Genomic DNA, 22782 nt, shown 5'->3' on the forward strand with positions numbered 1-22782 from the left:
TTAATATGATCAAGAGGATTTGACAAGTAATTAGCCTGACTGTGGCAGCAAACTTTAGCTTGTGAGCACATAAGAAGATTGTTTGAGGGGCCTCTTCAGAAGTAGTTACTTTTTGACATTTCAAAGAAATACTTGAACAATTCAATAAACCTGCGTTTCAGATATGCTACTGATCTGCCAGAAACTAATGACAATAAATAACGCTTTGTACTAGGGGAGGGTAATTACTACTTGATTATTTCTCTCCCTAGGTTTTTTGGAAGAGGTTATTACTTGTGAAAATGATGAAATGAATGTGATAAATTGATGGAACCTTCGTTTGTAAAAAGATTTTATGTAGAGTAGGTATAATAATAACACTGTTAGAAGGTCTTCTATCTCACACTGACTTTCAGGTAGGGCAACTTCATCGAGTGGTGCTGGGAAAGAACTGAATTCTTCTGTTAGCTGACTGCTGTGGAAATTCAAGTTATTCTCTCTTTCTCTTCCTTTAAAAAAGTTTTCTTCCCAATACGATGCTTTCACTTTCCTGTAGTTTAAAATATAAAAAGCATCCTTCCTGTCCATTACTACTTGTGATGGTGTTGTGTCTCAGAGGACAGAGGGAAGTCTCTCATCCAAATCCAAGGCAGTTAAGTTCTCACCTGTATGTGATAGGCAGCATCTGTAGGGGATCCTAGTCAAGGGAACTGCAACTACAGATTGTTCTTCATGCTCCTTTCCTGCTCCACCTGATTGATTCCAGAGATGAGTATCCATTGTGGTCTTCTGTCATCACCAGCCTCATTTTAAGCTACTTATGTTTCGTTTTAAATTGGGGGGAAAGTATGTCTCTTCACCAGCATTTACAAATCCAGACAAGTGCACAAAGGCAAATATTCCATCTGTTTGCTCTTCAGTGCATGTGGCTGGCTTTGGTTCTCATTACTTTTATATTGAGTCTCTGCTGTAACCTGTATTATTTTCTGAAAGAGGAATACCTGGCATCTGATGTTCTTGTCCTCAGCATGTGCTCTGATTTGGATTAAGTCAGATTGCATAACAAATTAGGGTGAGAGGAAAGGCATTTGGGTGTATGATATTGATCTAATAGTGCTCAGATTTACTTGTGTGAAGGTATTTACACATCTTGGGTTTGTCTCATTTTTTTCTTCATTGGGTAGGTTGTCTTTATTAAATAACAAGTATTTTATTATAGTTTCTAAAAATACATAGTCTCATGGTGGTGATAGGTGTTTTGCATACAGCCCTTTTTAAAAGAGAAGCAGGAATTACTGAATATTTTTCATTCACAGAAGACATCCCTAATATTATTTGAATATTTTTGATCATTACATTGCGGTTAATACAAATGAGCAGGAAAAAATGGCCAGTCATAATTCATCCTTTTTTTTTAATCATCTTCTGTTCAACTACTTTTCTTTTGCCTTTGTAGTGATTTCTTTCCATAGCATGTCATTACAGTTTGCACTTGTATTAGCATCCATGGGACTTTTTTTCCCTTAAACAACAACAAACAAACAAAAACACACTTTGGAGCAGCTATTGCTACTGTGCATTCCAGACTAGACAGCATGGGAATTTTTCATGTTAATGGGAATCAACGACAAACCAGCTTTCTGCTGTTAAATTTTCTGTCAGAGGCCTGATTTAAGAGACTAATGCTATTTGTTGCTGGTTACTTCACGATCCAAGTTTTTACCAGTAGGAAATGGGCCAGATTTTAGATTAAGTAACTGTAACACTAGGTCTTTCTTGCTTCTGTTATGTATAGATAGCGCAAGAATATTGGTACCACACATTTCTTATTCACATTCTACTTGTAGTCTCTTTTTAATCTAGAATATAAAGGTTTATGTTTGCAGATTAGCTTTCAGTCAGCACTTCTGGCCTAACTCCACCCGCTTCTGGGCTCCCAGCAGCACCTGTGCAGGCACCCTTAAAGCTGGGGAAACGTCTGTCACGGTAAATCAGCCTCTTTGATTTAGAAGCCAACTATAGGAGTAATGCCAGGGTGTAGTTAATGCTGGGACGCTGTCTCGTTTGGGGCAGACACGCCTGGCAGAATGGGGTGGAGCACAAATGCAGTCAGTTTCGAAAATTTTTGTGTTGTTTTGTTTTTTTCTCTGAGGCTTCTCCCTAGAGTGAATTTGTTTGATCTGAGTTCGTTGATCTGGACACAGGTAACAGAAGACTGATGTATGGCTGAGTTTTTTGTGGCAGCTGCAGCCTGAGTCAGCTCGTCCATTAGCAGCTTTTAGGTGGTTCCAGTCAAGGTGATTTCAGTGTTAGAACCATATGGCCTGTAACTTGGACTTGTCTCAGCAGAAAATTCAATCCAGTTTTTGAATCCTCTTGCACGTCCTCCCATCAGGGAACAGGGGCTGGCAGAAGCAGGACCTCATTCTGCAAAGCCTTTAGATTTTCCTCTTCAGTGTTTTGGCACAAAGTTCGCTACTGAAATCCCAAGCCTTTTTGGTCTTATATCCAAAAGCAGACACCAGCTGCAAACTGTGATGAATGTAACTCTTGTATAAATTGCTGGGAATTAAATGTGTAAATCCTTCACCTGTTTACTTAAATGTGCCTGTGCTGAAGCCACAAGGAAGATGATAAATCCACAAGTGCTCTCCTAGTTTTTATCTGTGCTAGAATGTGTTTCAATCAATTCCCTGAGACAGGTGATCAGTGAGACCCACAGCATCCTATAAACTCAGCTGCCTTGCTACAAACAGATGGAAGGCAAGATGCTCCTTGTCAGCAACCCTGACACACTACCAGATCTCTTCAGTCCCAAGAGTAAAGAAAGAGCCTTTGGCCTCCTGAGCACAGGTGACTATCTACTGAGGTTCTCGTTACTCCTCCTCCTGTGTCAATAGCTTCCCTTTCCAGCATAGCTGCTCAGTTGGTTAGTAGTGAACAGTTCACATAAGAATGGGACTAGCTGAAAATACAACAGTTGTTAAGTCACTCGTCAGTATCCATATCGTTCAGGTTCTGTTTCTTTGAGGACACTTTGCCTCTGCTGTGGATTGGGGCCAGGAGTACGTGTTGTGGTCAACACTTCACAGCGGGGCAGTACCTGGTGGGTTATAAGCAGTGCTGCTCTCTCCGTCACCTGTGCAATTCATCCTAAACCATCCATACTCACAGCACTCAGGAATGCAGCCTCTTCCTTGCAACATGAAACACTTGTCACCATCCTATATTTTGTTCTAGCACAGCTTTGTGTTCTGGATACTACATCAGAGAGGGATCATCAAAGCATCAGTTTTTGTATTGATATAATGGAAGGAGAAACTTTTTTGTTCCAGTAAGCAGAAAGTTTGGGTGTGATCCTTTTTTTTTTTGATGCTTTATTTCAGGTATTCGACATTCATATTTAATAACCTGCTTGACAATTAAAAAAGAAAAAAAAGAAAAAAAGAAAAAAGGTAGTGTTGGTATAAGAGTTATGTGGTGTTCTCTCATGTCATGACAGCATTACAATTTGCAATCCTAATTTTGAAGTTTTATTTTGAGCAAATGTTACAGAACCACAGAACTTTGTGTGGCGCAGAGGAGAAGATACGGCATAAGGGAGATGGACCCATCTGCATGGTTCTTTTTGGAAGGCTTCATCACAGTAATGCAAACAAACTGCATCCCAAGACATTAATTATCTTTGTGTATTTGCATGGATGCCAAGGAGAGAGATACTTAACTGTGCAGGTGTAGTGAGGTAGTGTATGGTTACCTTGCAGACAGGGCTGAGAAGTGCTGAATTGCAAGTTACCAAGTCAAGCATGCAACAGCTGTGCAGAGGGCAACTACCAAAAATAATCTTCTACTTTTGTGCTGTCAATAAGAATTTAACTTTAGGAGTTGTTTGAGAAAATAATTTCTTTTTGTTGTAATTTTAACGCTGGTTGTGCCTAATTTGCATATATAAAAACAAAATTTAGTTTGAGTAGCAGTTTAGGGGTTTTGTTATTACTTCTGCCCTATGTATATGCACAAAGTAGATCTTTGCAGTGTTGTTACTTTCTTTTTGGAATGATGGAAGCAGCTTTGTTCTGCAACACAAAATGAAACAGCTCTCCAGACGTTGGAAATTACTGTGTTGTAGGGCAAGTACTGAATTATACATACACAAATAACTGCACCAATAAAAGGACTTCTTCAGATTCATTCTGAGCTTTGGATACTGGCCCATTTTATCCTTTCATTCAGTTTGTGGTTTAGAACAACAATTAAAGCAACTTAAGGTCAGTAGAGGTGCTTTTAACATTAAAAGCATTAATTGTGCAATACTAAGTCCAGTCTCTACCTCCGGTTGCTTCTCTCCCCCGCGTCTAGTTGAATGAGCAGTCCCTTTAGGATGACTGCAAGCTCTGTTTTCTCCCTGAGTTCTAATGGTCTCTATCTCCTGTACAACATTAGAAACTTTTCAGTAACATCAGACAGTGCTTAAAATGAAAGTTTTATAAGTCCTTTTGCAGCGATTAAAACTACTTACCTGACTGAGATAACTACAATGCCCTTTGAATAAAGGATCAAGCATATCAGTGGGTCTCAGAAACAAATTCACAGGTTGTAAATTTCTTTCCTTATAAATCTTGTGCAGAAATGTTCTGCCTTAGTGGCTCATTGTAGGAAGTGATCTGTGTGGATTTTTTTCTGAAGGCTGAGGATTATAGTTGCAGTGGTTGCAAATAAAGAACAAGAAGATTGTATTTGGCAAACACTGATTTATTTATTTTTCGTAACTAATATGGACATTTGTTGTGTGCGAATATACTGCCTTTGTATATTTTCAGCTGCGTAGACTAAATTTGCTCTTTGTATGAACAAGGACAGCCATATCTTAAATAGGTGTGTTCACTGGTTTTGGCTGACCTTACCTCAGTTAAGTACAGGGAAGGCACAGCAAGATGGGTGCCATTCATTCTAACCCTACAAATGATTCGAACAGCGTCTAACATCCAGGGTGGTTGCTGAGGTGGAAAGCGGAGGAAAGCTCAGAGTTCTGGACTTGTTTAGGATGTCCAGCAAATTACTGTGGTGTTAGAAGTTGGACGCAGTTCTCCTGACCATCAGTCTCTTACCTTTATTCCAACTGATTCTATGCAAGACGGACTTCTGTGATGCGCTTGGATTCAAGCCTTAGGTTTTCAGTCATCTTTGACAAATCCTTATTTCTGTAGATGAATTCAGTATGCTCGTGTGAGCATCAGCTCTTTCATGGAAGTGCAGTGGATCTTCTCAGACTTGCTGAAAAGTGTCTGTGGTGTCTTTCAGCCCAGGCCTTGAATGCCTTTAATTAGAGTTTTGGTTTGTCGCAGAATTAGCGGCATTAATGAAGCTCAGTGTTTCCTGCTAAATGTATTCCAGCTCTATCATAATTGCTTTGCTAAGTGACCAAAATGAAAGCAATCTGTTTGATGACTTGCAGTTCCTGTCATCATTTCATTGCTAGCCAAACAAATACAGTGCTGTAGTCCCATCACTGCTGAATGCTCAGCTACTCCTAATTTTCAAGTTACTACAAATAAATTATTTGGAAGTGCAAATATGTTGTTCCAAATGATGTTTGTGATATTAAAAGATTTGATCACAGCTGAAATCTCCATGCTGACTCGGGGCACAAAATGTTTAAATGTGCTTTTTTCCCCCCCCCCTTTCTTTCTCTTGGGACTGCTGCTTTTTACAGGGGCTACGATGACCCCATCGAGACAGAGATGGTTGAAGAAAGGATCCCTTACCTTCATGGTGGCTACGCAGCACCGCTGGCACAGCCAGAGAGAGGAAGCATGGCTAGTATTGACCGCCTGGGGAAGCGCTCACCCTCTATTGACAGCATTCGTAAAGACCCCAGGTGGAGGGACCCTGACCTCCCTGAAGTCATCGCCATGCTCAGCCACCCTATTGATCCAGTCAAGTCTAACGCCGCGGCCTACTTGCAGCACCTGTGCTATGAGAATGACAAAATCAAAAAGGACGTGAGGCACCTTAAAGGGATACCCATCTTGGTGGGCCTACTTGACCATCCGAAGCCAGAGGTCCATCGTAAGGCCTGCGGGGCTCTCAGAAACATCTCCTACGGGAAGGATAATGAAAACAAGGTGGCTATAAAGAACTGTGACGGCATCCCTGCTTTGATCAGACTTTTGCGAAAAACAAATGACATGGAAGTCAGAGAGCTGATTACAGGTCAGTGTCTACATTTTCTTTAATAAATTATTCTTTAGAGGAGTCCTTTCAGTTTCAGGAGCAAGAATTTCTGGAGACTAGAAGATTGAATTTAGATCACTGGCTGCAGCTGTTTTTTAGGCTGCTCAGTGTTTGTGGTATGAGAAAGCCTAAGGCAAATGTGCCCTTTAGGAGGAAATCAAGATCATCTGTATATGTTGCACACACTGGTTTTCCTGAGTGCTGAGAGATGGATGGTGCTTCTTGGATGTAGCTTGCAACTGCATGTGGTTGAGTTACTGAAGCTGAAATGAGTTATAGCAACTCCATTGACAGGTAATTTGTACTGTGCCTGCCCTCAGTGTGTTATAATCATGAGGTAAGATATGCTAATCTAAAACTTTCCTTGTTAATCTCTCATAAAGCGATCCCGCTGCCGTGTCCCAACTCCTTTATATTGATAGAACAGTCAGGCTCCTCAGGAGCGCTTCCTACCCTGATGCCGGTGCATCTGAGGCTGTACATAAATTGCAGCACTCCTGGAGCTGAGGGTTGGGAAATGCTAAGAATTTAAGGAGCCTGCTGCAAGATGTTCTGGTGGACATGTGGATTGTCCCTTACAATCGGAAAAGGGAGAATTATATTTTGAAGATACTGAGCTCTCGCACACTTTCCAGGGATTTTTCAATCACTTAGAACTCCATTATTCAACCTATTTTTATTTGAACTTAGTCTTGGACATCATCCAAAAGGAGTAGTAAAGTATATGCCAAGTTTCAAAGTTCTGCCACTAAGTGGAAGAGGGTGGAGAAGTATGTCATCTCCTAAACTAAGGAGAAAATATATTGTTCTTCAGTCTCTCGTAGCTCATGAGGAGTGAAATGGATTTCCCTAGTTCTTCTCAGAAGCAGCAGGGGAAAAACCAGGGGAGCTGTGGTGGATTTCAGTGCCAGAATAAAGATTTTTTTTGAAAGTTTTTTGTATGCAAAAATGGGTCCAGGACTGAAACATTTTAGCTACCTTATCAGTTTAGGACTGTCCAAGCAGACCCTACTGCAGTGTGATTTAAGCCATTTGAAGTAAACATCATAATTCTATAATCGCCTCAAAAATATGGCAGCTGTCCAGGTTTTTACTGGTAATCAAAATTCTCTGAGATGAACGGTGGCTTGGGGTGTTCCAACTGTTCTTCCCCCCACCATTATAGCATATTGAGAATACTGGGTCTAAATACACAATATAGAAAATAGATATTTTTTTTTGCAGTCCTTTTCCAGACAGCTGGTAGAGGAGAGCTCTGTGTAGCGTGTTTTGGTTTTGCCTTGATTGCTGTGTGTGCTTGGTCTCCTAGCGTGGAAGCTCTGTAGGTAGTATTTATGTTCCATTTGTTGCACTCATTTAGTATGATGGCTGACTTGATTTTATTTTTTAAATAAAGAGTTTCTGTTTATCTACTGTTCTAGTTTACTCAAAACTTATTTCTGGAGTGCTGAGAAGGAATAAATTTACTTCTGTAGATTCAAGAAAGGAGAAACCAGTCTGTAATTTACTCTGAAGGAATATCATTATAATGCTAAATGGTAATCAGTCACTTTTGAGATGGCAAAAACAAACTGGATGTTTTCCCTTTTCACTCTAAATGGTGATTGCTTTGATTTCCAGTTGATTAATTAGATTTATAGTTCAAATAAATTTTATTTGGCAATACCTCCTGCTAATTATAGTATTTTTGTTCCACTTCATTTTATGCTATTTAAAGATCTTTATTTCTTTTTACTGAGAAACACCAGGAATACTGAGGGCATTAACCTAAACAGATGTCCAGCAACAGATGATATGCATTTAATCTCCACCTAACTAGGAATTATTTCATTCCACTTCTAAAACAACATCACCAGATCCGGTGTGAGACATTGAAGCATCAGTATAGAAGAGAAGAGTATTCCAACAATGCCTGTGTGGCTGATGCTAGTGTACTTTGCAGCCAGTGTTCAAAGCCTCAGCTGATAATGTGGAATTGCTCACTCAGAAATAAGATCCACAGGACAGCAGAGAGAAACTCAAGAGCCACCTTAAAGGCAAAGAGAGCATTCAGCCAGGGCTGCTACAAAAAGATGGTGTTTTGCAGCCTCAAAAATTCAGGTGACAGTTCTGGTGTTCTCGTGGTAGAAATCTTGACTTCCTATCAGGGAACTTTTCCCAAGTGATAAACCAAAGATTACCTTTGCCATGAAAGTTTTTCATTCTGTCTAGCGTGAAATCTCTGGGGACTTCTGCAATCATGCAAAGAAAAAAATCTTTTTCAGATCAAAATGGAAGAAAAGGCAACTGCATACAGAGGATGCTTGTTTATTTCTTTTAAAAGGCTGCACATTGAGGTTTGGTATGAGGCATTGCCTTTCCTGTGCTTTGCTATTTCTGTAATTCAGCACTGGCTGTTTTTTGAAGGCTGGGTAGTCGTAATCAGCTGGTTATCCCAGATGTGGATGGCCGATGAAATAATCCTGCTTTCCTAAGAGATTTAAATAATTTAGATGCCTGAATTCAAGAGCGCTTCCAGTCTTGAAGTTTTGCTTCTCCAGGTGTGGGGCACTGCCTGCCTGGAGGACAAGAGGTACATGGGAGCATCCAAGAAGCCACATTATTTGCAGTTGGGGAGGGTGCCTTCTGGCAGAAGTGTGCATTGTTCTCTCATTTGTGAGAGTCCTTGGCTGTAGTACAACTCCGGGACCTCTCATTAACTTAGTGATCTGACACAGCAGCCGCAGCTGTCCAGGGCAGGATGAGCTTGGCCAGCCAGCTGGGCCTGGCCAGTGGGTTAATGGAGTGGGGAAAATGCAGAAGAAGTCGATGCAGCTGCATGGAAGCATGAGGAAGGAATTGGATGTGTGATGCCCACTGCTGAATGCGTGATCATGAATAGTACGTCAGAAGAGTGTTTACTTGACTATTGCCCAGAATATACTTCTTGGAGAACATAAGTTAAATGGAATTTTGGAAGCAGGCTGAGTATACTGATAGAGCACTGCTGCCAGGTTAAGGAAGTCTGTAGCATTCCGCCCCCCCCCCCCCCAGATAATGCAGTTTTTAGTGGAATTGAGAACCTCTGGGTTAATGTCACAGCTGTTTCACGAGTCGGTCTTGATATAATTGCAAATGGCACTAAACTGATGTACATCAGGCTAATACAAATTCGTGAGGCATGTAAAAAATACTTTTAAAACTCAAGATACAATCATAAGGTATCACAGATCTCCCTTTTCTTGCTTTTTAATGTGTGGAGTTACAAAATGGCTCCATCAACTGCACTAAGGGAAGCTTGATTTAACTGTCAGTGTCCATAAGTAAATCACAAGTAGCATCGTGTTGAGAAATATTCCACAAAGTTCACTGTTGTATCCCTCTCAGTGGATCATTTTCTTGATAAATGGAGGGAAATGAGGATTAAGCTGATAAGGAATGAAATCTGTTCTGATTGGGAAAGCTGCAAGAGTTTTTTTATCTTGAGCGATAAGGTTTTTTTGGAGCAAATGTTCCTATCAGATATGCAAGACCAAAATTCTATTATGTTCTTTAAAAGCAATCAGAAGTTGGTAGCATTAATGAATAATTTTGTTCTTTGTGGGAAAGTTGAAAGTAATTTTGTTGTTTAATGACATTGCACAGATTTTAAGTGGTGCAGAACGTGATTTTCCTACTGCTGTATATTGTCAAACTGATTTTAATTGAAAAATGATTGACCTTCAAAATGCTCTGCGGAGGATGTATTTTGATCTAAAACTATAATAGAATCTTTCTGATTGATCAGCTCACTCAGAATTCACAACTGCTGGTAATTCATGTATGCTAAGATGCTGTGAGCTGATCCAGCACCATCTTCTCGATGAAGTACTGTGCTGTCTTGAACTTTCTGATTGTATTTTCTATGGGAAGGCTTGTCAGAAGAATGTCCCTTTTCCAAGTGTGTTCTGCAACACAGTAGTTCGTATTGAGGTTCTGAGCTTGACCATCAATCAACTCCAAGAAGCCCAGCTCCATTCTTTGGGACTTGGAATGGTGCAAACAAGTCTATATGTGTCCAGTAAATACGTACAGGACCACCATACAACAAGAAGTTCTTGGTGAATGTAATGCTGAGTGCTTTTTTCCCACATGCTGAAAGATTTAGAATGGACCAGAGACAAAGAGTTAAACAGCTTCGTGATCTAATTTTGTGGTGACATTGGATTTTTGCAAGTAAGCAAGCACAGCAGGAAAAGATGTGCCTTGGATTTCGGAAGGTAATAGCAACATTGTGCTCTGGCAGAATTCCTTCAGAGATCTTCTTTACAGAGTTAGCTCTGAGGAGGCGGAGATTTAGAAAATTATGGCCGTGGCTCTAATCGCTTCTAATATGACATAAATTGTATAGCTGTTTATAGCTTGTAGTAATTTTGATATATTTGTACGGTAATCAGTACTTCTGAAATAAAAATATGTAACTATTGTCCCTGCTTAACATGCTGAAAGAGTAAGGTAATGATTACAGTTAGAACTATATTAAGTACATTGCAAATAGTGCTTATGAATAAAATAGAGTTGATCGTGATTGTGATCATCTTCTGAAAAGCAATAGCTCTTTGTCAAGTCCTAAAATTCATTCAACCTCTGGTCAAAAAGGCAAATACTTGTGAAAGCATATGGAAAATTTAGATAACTTCATTTCCCTTCTGCTGCTGTGTTAGCGACTTAATTTCTCTTGAGTGCTATTCGTTTGAATAGATTAAAATTAGAGTTTTAAAAACGGTGTTTCTAGCTTGTTGGATCATTAGTGTGTTATGCTAATAGAGGCAGGGAGTGATTTTTACAAGATGAATGTCAAATTTAGAGGGATTTTTTTACTCAGATTTCCTTGCACTGCTGAAACCTACAGTCTGATAAGAATTTTTTTCACTTTTTTTTTGGAGTTTATGTGGCTGTCACTGTCTATAGTTCTACCATGTGTTTCGTTTCCTCAAGAGCTGAAAGGATGCTGGGATTTAGATCTTCGTTTCGTAACTTTGAATAATAAAAATGTATTATTGCTTTTTATTATCTTTATCTCCTATTGTGGACTATTTTCCCCATAAAGTCAAGCTTGAATTTGATTTTTATTTTTTTTTCTCCCTGCCCCTGGAACCACAGGACTCCATCATCACTGTTTATCTTGGGCTATCTTTCTGTGAAGAGCTGCTGTGCATTTTTCTTCACTGAATGCTGTTCAACAGCCAAATTCCTTTGGTTTTCCCCATGCGTCAAGGAGGACATTATAAATATAAGCGCTTTGACATTTTTTGAGTAATTTGAAGAGTTTTCTGCTGTATATTTTTCATAAGAAGACACTTTTTATTCTTAGTTTGTTAGTGTTTTCTGTGAAACATTTGAGAGGTGGGTGAGAAACTGAAAAGCTTGCAAACTGTTTTTTGTTTCTTCGGAGGAGATGGAGGAAAGGCATTCTGTTTAACGTCAATCCCTGCTGTCTCGTAGCCACTTGAGGGCAAGGAGATTGACAGTCAAAATGTGTTTGCTTCTGAATGGTTTATTGCATAAATTGTATTCAGTCTTTTATTAAAAATTCAGGATGAGTATGTACAGGAGATCCCTTTGTTAGGTGCAGGCATTGATGAGGTTCACTTGCGTGGTGTAGATTGACAGGATTGCGATGCTTCAGTTCTGCAACCCAGTGAGAATACTAAGCCCAGCTGGATTTAGTCTCTTGAAATAACTCCTGGTGAATGAGAACGTGGAAGAAAGGGAGTTTGGAGGAGATGATTTTATTTTGCAGATTTGGTTTGAAGGTTGAATCTAGACGCAAATCTTCAAGTCGGAAAACAAGCAAAAGATTTGAGCACTGGAAAACTTTTGGATAGTTCTTTAATATTCAGAGCTCTTGGAAATTTTGTAGGTATTTTTGTCTTTTTAAGTATTTATCTGCCTGATTGTTTTTAAGCACTGAAATTTGCCTTTGTAGTTTCATAACACAGACAACACATTTTGTCAGTCCTCCAGGAACGAGGAAAAGGCAGAATCTCATTTCAGATGCAGAAGAAACATGTAAGAGCTCCTTCCTGAAATGCACGTACAAAGGGCTCTCAGATTTTAAAACTTAACTTTCCCACATACAGATGACTTTTAATCTTGACACTGTTCCCAGTTGAAATGTCTTCCATTTCAAAAGGACAGAAATGCAGGCTCCTTACAAACACCGTATGAGGTTCCTCAGTTTCTCTTTTCCTGCCTTTTTTTTTTTCTTTTTTTTTTTTTGGAGCATTGCAAACAGCAAATGCTTCATCCATGTTCCTGTGGAGGAGCCCTGACTTACACTGTATAATTTTCTGGGATTTATCTATCTAGTTCAGTGCTAGATGTTGTGATTTTGCATCTGAATTTCAGAAGTACTGAGCCAGCAATGCATTTAGGGATCCAATTGTAGTTATTATTTCTATGTCAGCGAGTCTGATATGCTTAAGGAATTGGTGTACAGTGACTAAAGAAAGACTGTCTAGTGAAGTATTTAAAATTAATCTGATAACTTACGTGTCAGGTTTTATAGCCTTATTATAAATATTGACTTACATTTGTTTCTTAGACCAATTTGTTACGAAAATTAAAGATGCTCTTCCACAACAAGTTGGGACCAATTAGTATTTCCAGCTTAGTTTTGTTTGTTTGTTTTTTATTGTCTGTCATGTTTCACAATGACAAAGGGTAATTATTATAAAGGGTACAAAGAGAAAATTAATTTACGCTTCACCTATACTGTCTAGTTGGAAAGCTTAAAAAAGAGTTATGAAAAATCTCAGCATATCTACGAATGGCAAGGTTAAAAAAGAAAAAAGCAGTATTTTTGTGTTTTTGTCTTTTTTTTTTCTGAGTCTGAAAGTAAAGAAATGTTGTGGCATTCATTCTGTTGTCTGCCTCTGAAATTTTGTAGTTTCCGAAGTCTGAACAGACACCTGGCTTTTGTAAAGCCCACTGGGAATAGGAGACAGCCCAGTGTTAGACTTCGGAGGCTCTGCTAAGCACCAGCCTTTGAGGTTATCATATAAGTGCCACTCACTGCTCACATGCAGATAAAATTCCTTTTCTCACACGGTGCTTGCCATGACCCTATATGGATAATGCTCTGATATTAAAATAGGACATTGGGCGTTTGGCGCTTCCAGCTTGTAGCTGTGAGAGCTCGGGTGCTAGGAGAGTTCCCACGGGGCAGCCGCCTTGTCGCCTCCAGAGGCGGCCGTGGTGCTCTCCTGCCCGCCGGTGCCTTGTGGTGGCTGGCAGGGGCTCAGTGAGGCAATGGGGTTATTGAACAAAAGTAACAGATCCAATGTTTTTTTTCCAGGCATTTTTGAAGCTTGAAGGTTTTAAAACCTGGAGTGGTTGAAAGGGACTGAAACAGAAGGTTGCACCTTTGTTTTTCTTTTGTGTTTTGTTTCAAATATGGCTAAGAGGCAAATATCTACATCTTGCCCTGTAACATGCACGAATTCACTTAAAAAAAGATTTCCTTTGAGTTCTGGGGAATCTTGCTTTTCCATGCAGTCTATCTGAAGTTTGGTGCATCGTCACACTTCTCCGTGGAGGTCAAAAATGTGCATTTAGCTCCCTCCAAGTGCTGTTACTGACTGTTTTTAAACCTTAGCAGGTTGGGCCTGTGCAGAAATTCTCCCTGAAGCAAATGTCCTGTTTTAGTCCAAACTTCATTAGCAGTAACTACCAGGACAGTGTTACAGGTCTGATGGAAAATTTTATCGTGTATCTAAGACCAGGTATTTGTACAGTTGTGAGGCTGTTCTGTTATTTTGATACTTGACATCTGTCTATTTTAGCTCATAAGTGAGGTAAAAATGGAAACACTGAGAAGGAGAACTGATTTGCAGCTTCTTCAAGGAATTGTATGCTTATAGCATTGTGATTTGAACACAGATATTGTCTGTGACAGCAGAATGTGAAAGTAAATAACAGAGGAGTCTTGTGTGAAATACTGTCTGGTGCAGAGGATAAACATAAGATCAATAATCCTTCATAAATTCAGCCCTGTTTTTAAGGCTTGCTTAATATACTTGTCTGCTTCACTGGATGAATTTTGCTTTTTGAGGCATAGCTGGGCTTGACAGTGTAACAACATCAACATTTGTATATAGTAGAAATATCCTGTTCATCTCCACATCACGTGTATGTACTCTGTTGTACAGCTTAATGACTTCAACATTATCCGTATCGTGGTAAAAGTGATCCTGTATCTTTGGAAATGCTTCCATTGCAGCAACTGTGGACTTTTCCCTGAGCTGTCTGTGTAGTCCGGCCCCTCATCAAGTGATCACTTAGTTTTGTGATTTAACCTTCTCATGATTCTGTTTAAGCTAGAGTTAAAAATAGTTGTTATTCTCTTGTTATTGGTTTAATTATACCTGTTTCTCCTGAAGGCACCCTATGGAACTTGTCTTCCTACGAGCCCCTGAAGATGGTCATCATCAACCACGGCCTGCAGACGCTCACCAACGAGGTGATTATACCCCACTCGGGCTGGGAGAGTGAGCCGAACGAGGACTCGAAGCCTCGCGATGCTGAGTGGACGACTGTCTTCAAGAACACTTCTGGTTGTTTACGGTAAGGCAGAACTGGGAAATATTCATCTGTTGTTCACCACATCCTGTGTTTAGGATTCTCTTAGAATTCTTTTTATTTAAAATCAAGTATCATATATCTTCTGTTTTTGCAAAGAGCCCCCCATTTCAATGGCCACGATAGCAATGCTGGAGGTACTTAGTGTGCCATCGTTTCTTGTTGTAGAACCTTGTCAATGTAGGTCTGTCCAGTGAGGTCTGTATGAAGAGTAGGTGATTTAGGCAGGTTTTGCAGAGTGGCTCTCTGTAGTGAGGTGTATAATGCAATGGGGAGTGACCCAGTTAAGAGGTTAACTGCCAAACTGAGTACAGAATAAGCATCTTCCAATGCAACCTGTGCCATAAGTACCACGAATCATGCTTTCATTTATCTACTGTGCTGTGATTAGTGGGATGTTTCTATAAATTTTGAGTATGTTGTTTGCTTCCCCCAATGGTGCAGTTTTTATTTATTTTAAAGGCATGTTTTCAAACAGTTCCCTTCCTGTTCTTGGGTTTCTTGCTATCAAAAGGCATTTTTTGCAGGTGCTAGGAAACTGATTTCATGGAAATATACCTAGCCTGAAACATGCATCCAATTTTAGCGACAGATGCTTTTGTGGAAATTACTGATATGCTCCTATTCTAAGCTCAAGTGGTTGAGGACCTATGGGAAATCAGTTAAGGACCTAAACTACTGAACATTTCTAATATTACTGGTATTCATTGAAAAGGATTTTCTTATGGTTAGAAATGGTATTTGAATTTGAGGGCACCTCAAGAGTCAGATGATACGTGCTAGTAGCTGGGGTCAGGTAAAGTCAGAAAAACCTGAAGAACCATGTGCCCTAAATACTGACTCTTTCACTTTGCTTGTCTCTGAGATAAAATAGCGGAGATGTCCTGTTAGATTCTTCAGCTTCATGAAGAAGTCAATTAGTTTGAATGAAGCTAATAAATATTTGGCATTGTTCCTTCTGTTGCTCTGAAGTATACTTCTGTCAGACTTCTACTGATTAATGCTTCTTCTGAAGTTGGTTCATTTCTGTTTCTTGGGCTTGTGGTCTCTAAATTGCAATAACTATTCCCCTGAGTAACATCACAAATGAAGGAAGTAATGAAAACTGTTCTGAAAGGGCCCATTACTGAAATTATTTGCAGTCCCACTGGAGACTAAGGTCCTTTAAGTAGGCTCCAGACATCATAGGTTTTTCCTTACTTGTGTCCCATTTTCTAATGGTGTTCCACAAGAGGAAATTAGTCGTGCTGGGGGATAAAAGGTTTATCTGAATGAATGTGAGATTCTCCAAGAAGTGTAGACAATAAATCGATCATTAGCAGACTAACCTAATCCGCGTCATAAATTTTTATTAGTCTGTACAGTGCCCTAATCCACTCAAACTTCTAAATTCCGTGAAACTTTTTAATGAAGAAAGGCATTGGCTTTACAGGACATGAAAATAGCACATACCACTCGGCCAAGTTATTTTCCAAAGGCTGATGAAGAGGGATGCAGAGAACAGCAGTACTGAGATATGCTAGTTAGAGAATTCCACTTTTGATAATTCAAGTGTCCTGTTTTTAAAAAAAAAAAAAAAAAAAAAGTCACTTCAAAAGCATCAAGACAGCAGTTAGAGAACAGTGACTGCTTCTGTTGTTGAGAGGGAAGATGTCTGTAGTCTCTGCTGTCTTAGTCATAGGGGACTAAGCATGTTGCGGAAAATTCAGAGCTTCATTCAGTCAGGTGTGGGGCAAGGTGATTTTGTGCCTGAAAGTGGCTGCTTAGGGTAAATGGAAATGTGTTGGCAGATCATCAGGAAAAGGTAATCTGTAAAAGGTATTTTACTGACGTCTTTGCTATGCTGAGGAGGGAGCAACCCGTTGTGTAGGGACGGGGAGAGTTGCCTTTTCTGTCTCCTCTCTGTAAGAGAAAGTGAGTTAAAACCAGTCTAGGACAGCAGAGATGCAGAAGTAGGAGAGATACAAGCTGCCCTTAGTGTTGCGAGGTAGGTGATACTACATATCTTTTGCAGAGCATTTCCAAGTCTAGGGTTAGAAAAGAACATATCAAAAGTAATTATCATTATTTCTGTTGGAAATATTTTTCTGTTGTTTGTTGAAATCCTCTGCAGCTCATCCTTACAAGCACCCTTCAGATAAGACAGTTAACGCCAGTAGAGAAGAAATGTTTGCAGCCATCTGTCTAACAGACATCAGTGTTTAAAAAATCCTTTGCCTACTCTTCTCTTTTTCACACAGTAGCAGGTCCCAGAAATTCAATTTTCCATGAATGGAGCTTACTGCGAACTACAAACTGTGTACCAATTTGATATTTAATTGGGAGGTTAGTCCTCTTGATGCTGTGCCAGCCTCCTTTGTCCCCTTTGGAATCAATCCGAAAATGTGTGCTACGTTGTCTTCAAAGATGCTGTCAGTTCTTTTGGAACTTCTGAGTTTTCAGATGTCTTTGCAGTTTGGATATCCAAGCACAAGACAGGCGTTACACATGCAGGACTGCTTTCATTTCAGTATCTTTTTTGCAGTAACTTTAATGAAGTTTGTCAACAAATGTGGGCGAGTTGATTTCAAACTCATTGACTCACAGCATGAACTGCTGCTTTTTTTTTTTTTTACACTGCTTTCTGATCTTTACTTTGTTCTTCATCTAGGTCTCTTCTTTGATAATATGGAGTCTTGGAAACACTTATTTCAAAATAATTGAAAACAAGGATTTTTTTCCAAGAAAAAACTAATTTGTCCTTGCTTCTTCATAGAATCTTGATCTATCCCATTTTCCCTTCCAGTCCTAGTTTGTCTACAATACCTTGATGAATGGATCTGCAAAGCCCATAATCACTTTACTTCTTAAAATGGTCATGTGTCGTATGATAGATGATACGTCGTGTGTAATTTTATAAAGTAAAGATGTTTTTATATTCTGTTGAAGCTGTTGAGAGAAATAGGTAGGTAGGAAATTTGGAAGGGAGCAATAAAGAAAAAACAAACTTACAAAAAAAAAAAAACCCACAGATTAATTTATTGAAATCAAGTGGATTTTTGGCTTTAGAAAAGTAGGACTAGAGAAGAAGTAGGGAAGATATTTGATAGAAAAATCATCAAGTATTCACAGGTGTTCCTTTATCTTACTTGGAATACAAGTTTTGTGTCTTTGTATTTTATTCTTTTAGGTATGCAGAGAATGTCTTTTCGGTTACTGTCTTTTTATCTTTAAGCCCCTAAATCCCTATTGGGGTTTGCAATCCAGAAGCATTCACTTTTTAATTGTACTCTCCACCAGTTTAATATGATGATTTGGTGCATTTTTAACAAGGTCATTTTGTGATCCTTCCTAGAACTCTCCCCAAGACATGAAGGAGGAGAGAATGAGGTGAATTGCTTGTGAGAGTGCTGGGGGTGAGGCTAACTCACTTCCATCCAGTTCTGGTTTCTCCCAAGGTGCTTCTCCCTGCTTCAGTGTGGGAGTGCTGCTCTGTGGGTCAGAGAGCACTGCTGCAGTCACATCACCATTTTTGTTTTCTGTGTAGATATCCACCATGATTATCAGTTTTTCAGAATCAGCAAGGATTAACAGTTTAAAAATTAAAATCATTCTGAGCTTAATTGCTGTTTTCTGCCTAATTACTTTTAATTCTCTCTTGGATTTTTTCACTTTGTAGAGGACAGAGTAGAACTTGGTTTCTAAATTGCCAACTTTTTAGCCCGATTCCTGTTCTAAACTGACCTGCTGTCAAAAAATGTTAAATGAATTAATTTGCATAGTAAACAGATGCAAAGTGCCCCTTTTTTCCAGGGTACCATCTGTACTTGCAGCGTTTCTTGACAATTCTCCAAGTACACAGAAATTCACATTCACAAATAGCCTCAAGGTTCAGAGACCTGGCCGTGGGTGTACAAACACAAACAAACTGCACCCACTTGACTTCTGCTAAAAACATGCATCCTTCAGATCAAAATTGCATATAACAGCTTGCCCAACATCAGCTCCTGAGAAGAGAAGGGATGACCTGGTGGCTAAAGTTGTGACAAGGGACTTGAGAAGCATGAATTTAATTGCTGTTCTGCTACTGTTCTGACATAACTTCAGGCAAGATTAACTGTATACATCTTTCTGTGGTCTAATTTTTAATAGCCCTGCTTTCTTTTGATTTGGGCGAGATTTGGATTCCTGAGTGCTTGAGTGGATCTGGAATTCAGTCTTTCATCTTCACTTTTCCTGTCTTGACATTTGCACCTCTGTTTTACCTTTCCATGAAGATGGTAAATGCCAGTAGTTCAAGTATTGTGCAGTGGTTGGTCCAAGCGACAAGAACTGGGAATAGATACGTCCTGGAGGTATAAATTAAGAGTGCTGTCCTGTAAAATCAAAACCTGAGAATTATGGTAAGTGTGAGGCAACGTTTGATGACATGAGATAAGGACTCAGTAGATTCAGAGCCAAAACAAATATATCTTTCTAGGGTGGAAAATGATGTATAAGTGTGTGCAGGCTCCTGTTACTTTTATTTTACTTCAGAGGAAATTGGACCACAGAAGCTTGATAGTGAATCATTAATAAGTAGGATGTGCCAAATAGAGTTTTTATGTGAGCATGTTTTAAACCTTTTTTTGAAGAGGACAGAGAGCATCAGTGTACGTGCACATACATCTTGTCCTGCAGATATAATTTACTGTGCTTCTGTCATATGTAAGTAACACTGCTTAATGGTAATGGGCTCGTTCCTCAAGCTGCAATTTCTGTATATACTTGCAAATAGATGTGTGCATACCTCCAATACACACTGGAGCATGTGCGTGTACTTGTAAGACATGCAGAGGTAAATAGGGTTTGTCAAACCAAGTCTGTGGTCTTGTTTTGAGAGAAGAGTTCTCCCTTTGTACCTGGGAGAGGACTGAATAGCTCTTGGTGACAGTGGTGTTCCCATTTCTTTCTTCCTATCTCTACTCCTGCAGTCCCTCTTGGATTTTTTTTTTTTGGAAAATTCACAGGGACTGCGAACAGAAAGTGGGCTTGGACTTCGGCTGCTTGTGTTTCTTTGTTGCTTGATATTTACTAGTAGATGTCTAAGAGGACGAATGCTTTACGTAGAAGCTTATTATTTTTTATTAGTATTATTTTTTCAAAACTGTTACCTTAGTTGGGTGGGGAATGAGAATCCCCTTATATTGCATTCTGTTCTTCTTGAAGTCACCATGCCTCCAGTCAGAGCAATCTGTGGGATCTAGTAGTGCTGCTAGAGCAAGGGCCAGTGCTAAGGCCTTTGTGTTTCCGGTGCTGTTTGAAGGCCTCCTGCGTCCTGGCTGCAAGGCTTGGGGCTTGCTTCCCCTCATTGTCTCAGTCAGGGTTCCTCATGCCTCTGCATGCTGAATTTGAGGCAAGAAAGGCCATGTCAAAAGCAGACAGCTATGCCCTTCTTTCTTCTTAATGATTAATGTATAGCTTTCCTCTGAAGAAAAGTGCCTGGGAATTAGAGCTTTTGAAGTGAAGTACCTTCAAGTTCTATCCACATTTAAATCCTGCTGCTGTGATGCAGGATATGGTGACAGTCACATAATATTTGTCCTACCTGCACTCGCATCTGCTTGAGGTAGCCTTGATCTGCAAGTGACTGAAGAAAGGAGGCACCTAAGTGCAAATCCACGGCCTGGTTACAAGTAGGGCACAGGAGGTGAAGCTCAGGTGATGCCACCACAGTGCCACTGGCTGAGCTGCCCTCCTTGTCAGGGGAACTTTGGTGACTGCAGCAAGGCAGGACTGAGAAGGTACTAAATGAGAGTGTTCAAGTGCTGGCTTTTAGTTTTATCTTTGGGACAGCAGTAAATTGGTAATCGAGCTTACCTAGTCCAGGATTTTTATGGAGCCCTGTCACGCTGCACAAAGGGTCTTCTTGGAGCAGCTGTATTTCCTCCCCACCCTAGAAAAGATTGTTTGACAAAATCATTTGGTTGACTTTTCCTCTTAATTAGTGTGCCTGCCTATCGTAGTTCAAGTAATCCTTTTCTATGCTGTTGTACAGCAGTCATTTAACCAAGAAGTCCTGAACAGGACTTGGTACAGAGCTCACCCCTCACCAGGAGGAGATGAGGGCAGATGCTGCCTCGTCTCTGTCCACCCACCCGCCGTGCCTGGGGCTGCTGCACTGGTATCTTCTTCACATGTGGGTACAGCCTTTGGGAGGCTGCTGCTCCAGAAGCCGGAGCTAACGATACTGTGTTTTGCTGCATCATAGGTACTTTTGAACTGGACGTTTAGCAAAAGAATAGTTTTAGAAAGATAAAAATGGAGCAAAAATTTGCCTGTGAGTCTTGATTTTACAGCACAGAAGAGGGAGAAGCTTATCTGCCCAACCCAGACTGGAAAAAAACAACTCAAATTAAAAACCCACACCTCTCAATATAGAGGAGTGAGTGAAGGCAGTTTCTTAATTAGCTTACTGAAACTGTGCAGGATCACAGCATATGGCTGTCCTGGGGCTTATATGATGAGCAGAGCGTTTAATTCGTGCTAGTAAGGAGCCGTTAGGGTTCTTCCTGACAGTTCCTGATGTTTAGCTTGTAATATAAATAAATTATGCATAGATTTTAGCAGCAGAGACATAACCTAGTTACAAGCAACCTTAATGCTTTACAATCAAATCTGAAGTATAAGTGTAAAGTTGTGCACTTGCTTATTGCCTTCTGTCATTCCTTAGGAAAAAATGCAGGTCCCTTCCCCCTGGGCTATCAATGAAGGAAATAGGCAAAAATGTCTGTTGCTGTGGTAGGATGAAGAGTGAGATCGAAACAAAGCATACTGCGTGTAAAGGACGTAGTTTGCTTTGGAAGGCATGTGAGCTGTGATCCTCTATTAGATAACTACTACCTTATTTTTGTATTTTTGAGATTCTTTTCACATTGCTATGAGAATACATGATAAAGCAGGCAGAGCCTATCAGCCTTTCCTCCAAGCAAAGACTGAAATTATTTGAAAGCAAAGTAGCTGCTGGGTATTGTGGAATTCTTGTCTATTGCGTTTCTGCATGGCTTTGTGTTATAGGAGAGCAAACTAAGGCCCTCCAAGTAGGTCATGCAGGAGGTGACCAGTCAGCATTTTACTAAAAAGACATTACATGGTATTTTGGATGTAGAAAGCCACAACTAACAAAGGATGGAATTCACGTCTGTATCTTGTTAAACTTTGCTGCTGGCTGTTGAGCCCTGGCTTATTGCAGGGGGATCTTAGAAACAATCCTGATGTGATCCTGAGATGTGCCAGCATGCCTTACAGATGCACTGCTCCACAGAAGTGTTTTCCTGGAGCACAGGCTAAACTCGTGAAGACCGTTTTCAGGGGTGGCTTATATTATGTTCTCTTGTAGGCATTTGGACAATTAAACAAAACCAATCCCTTTATTTAAGTATCTGGAAGGGGCTTAGATGCAAGGCAGTCAGAGCTGCTCTGCTTGTTTCTTGGGTCTGGCCGGTAAGTCGATACTTAAATGGAGCAGGAATCTCCAGTAAGATCACCTGCCCGGATCTGATGCACCTTTTCTCAGCTGAACAGCTGCTCTCTACCAAGCATCACCATCAGTAGAGCTCCCCTCTCTTTTCTGCTCATTTCATGTGGACTTTGGCTTTGCTTGACTTTTCATCTGCTTTGCTTGATTTCTGATTCAGCTGCCTGCTGCCAAACTCCGTTGTGTTGTATAGGTCTCTTTTACCAGTGTGGCCTGGATCAGGCTATCTTCATGTCACAGGCAGCTTTTTGCTTTTTCTGTCTTATTTTCGGAACAATGAACTTAATAGCAATAAAACTTTTTGGTATTTCATGTGAACTCAAGTATGGAATTCATTGAATTTCTGCATGAAATGATGGAATGATTTTAAACTGCTCTATATTCCTCCTTCGGGACATTCAGTACCTAGAAATGCACTAGGAAATAGAATATGTCTGCTGCAGCTGTTACTTATCGATCTCCTTTGGCTGACA

At 40.0% G+C, this 22782-nt stretch overlaps 1 protein-coding gene across 14 annotated transcripts in view; it reads left to right on the plus strand.

The window, feature by feature from the left end:
- ARVCF (ARVCF delta catenin family member) overlaps positions 1-22782 on the plus strand; it is a 276400-nt gene that overhangs the window by 191835 nt on the left and 61783 nt on the right. For all 14 annotated transcript variants that reach the window (XR_014573475.1, XR_014573476.1, XR_014573477.1 and 11 more), the window contains 2 exons: positions 5693-6192; positions 14616-14799. Coding sequence is in view for 10 of the 14 variants with exons in the window: in XM_083803464.1 (XP_083659590.1) it covers positions 5693-6192; positions 14616-14799 (684 nt within the window). In the remaining 4 variants the exon portion in view is untranslated. The remainder of the gene's footprint in view (positions 1-5692; positions 6193-14615; positions 14800-22782) is intronic.

This window comes from Anser anser (genome assembly GCF_964211835.1).
Source record: "Anser anser genome assembly, chromosome: 18".
NCBI lineage: Eukaryota > Metazoa > Chordata > Aves > Anseriformes > Anatidae > Anser > Anser anser.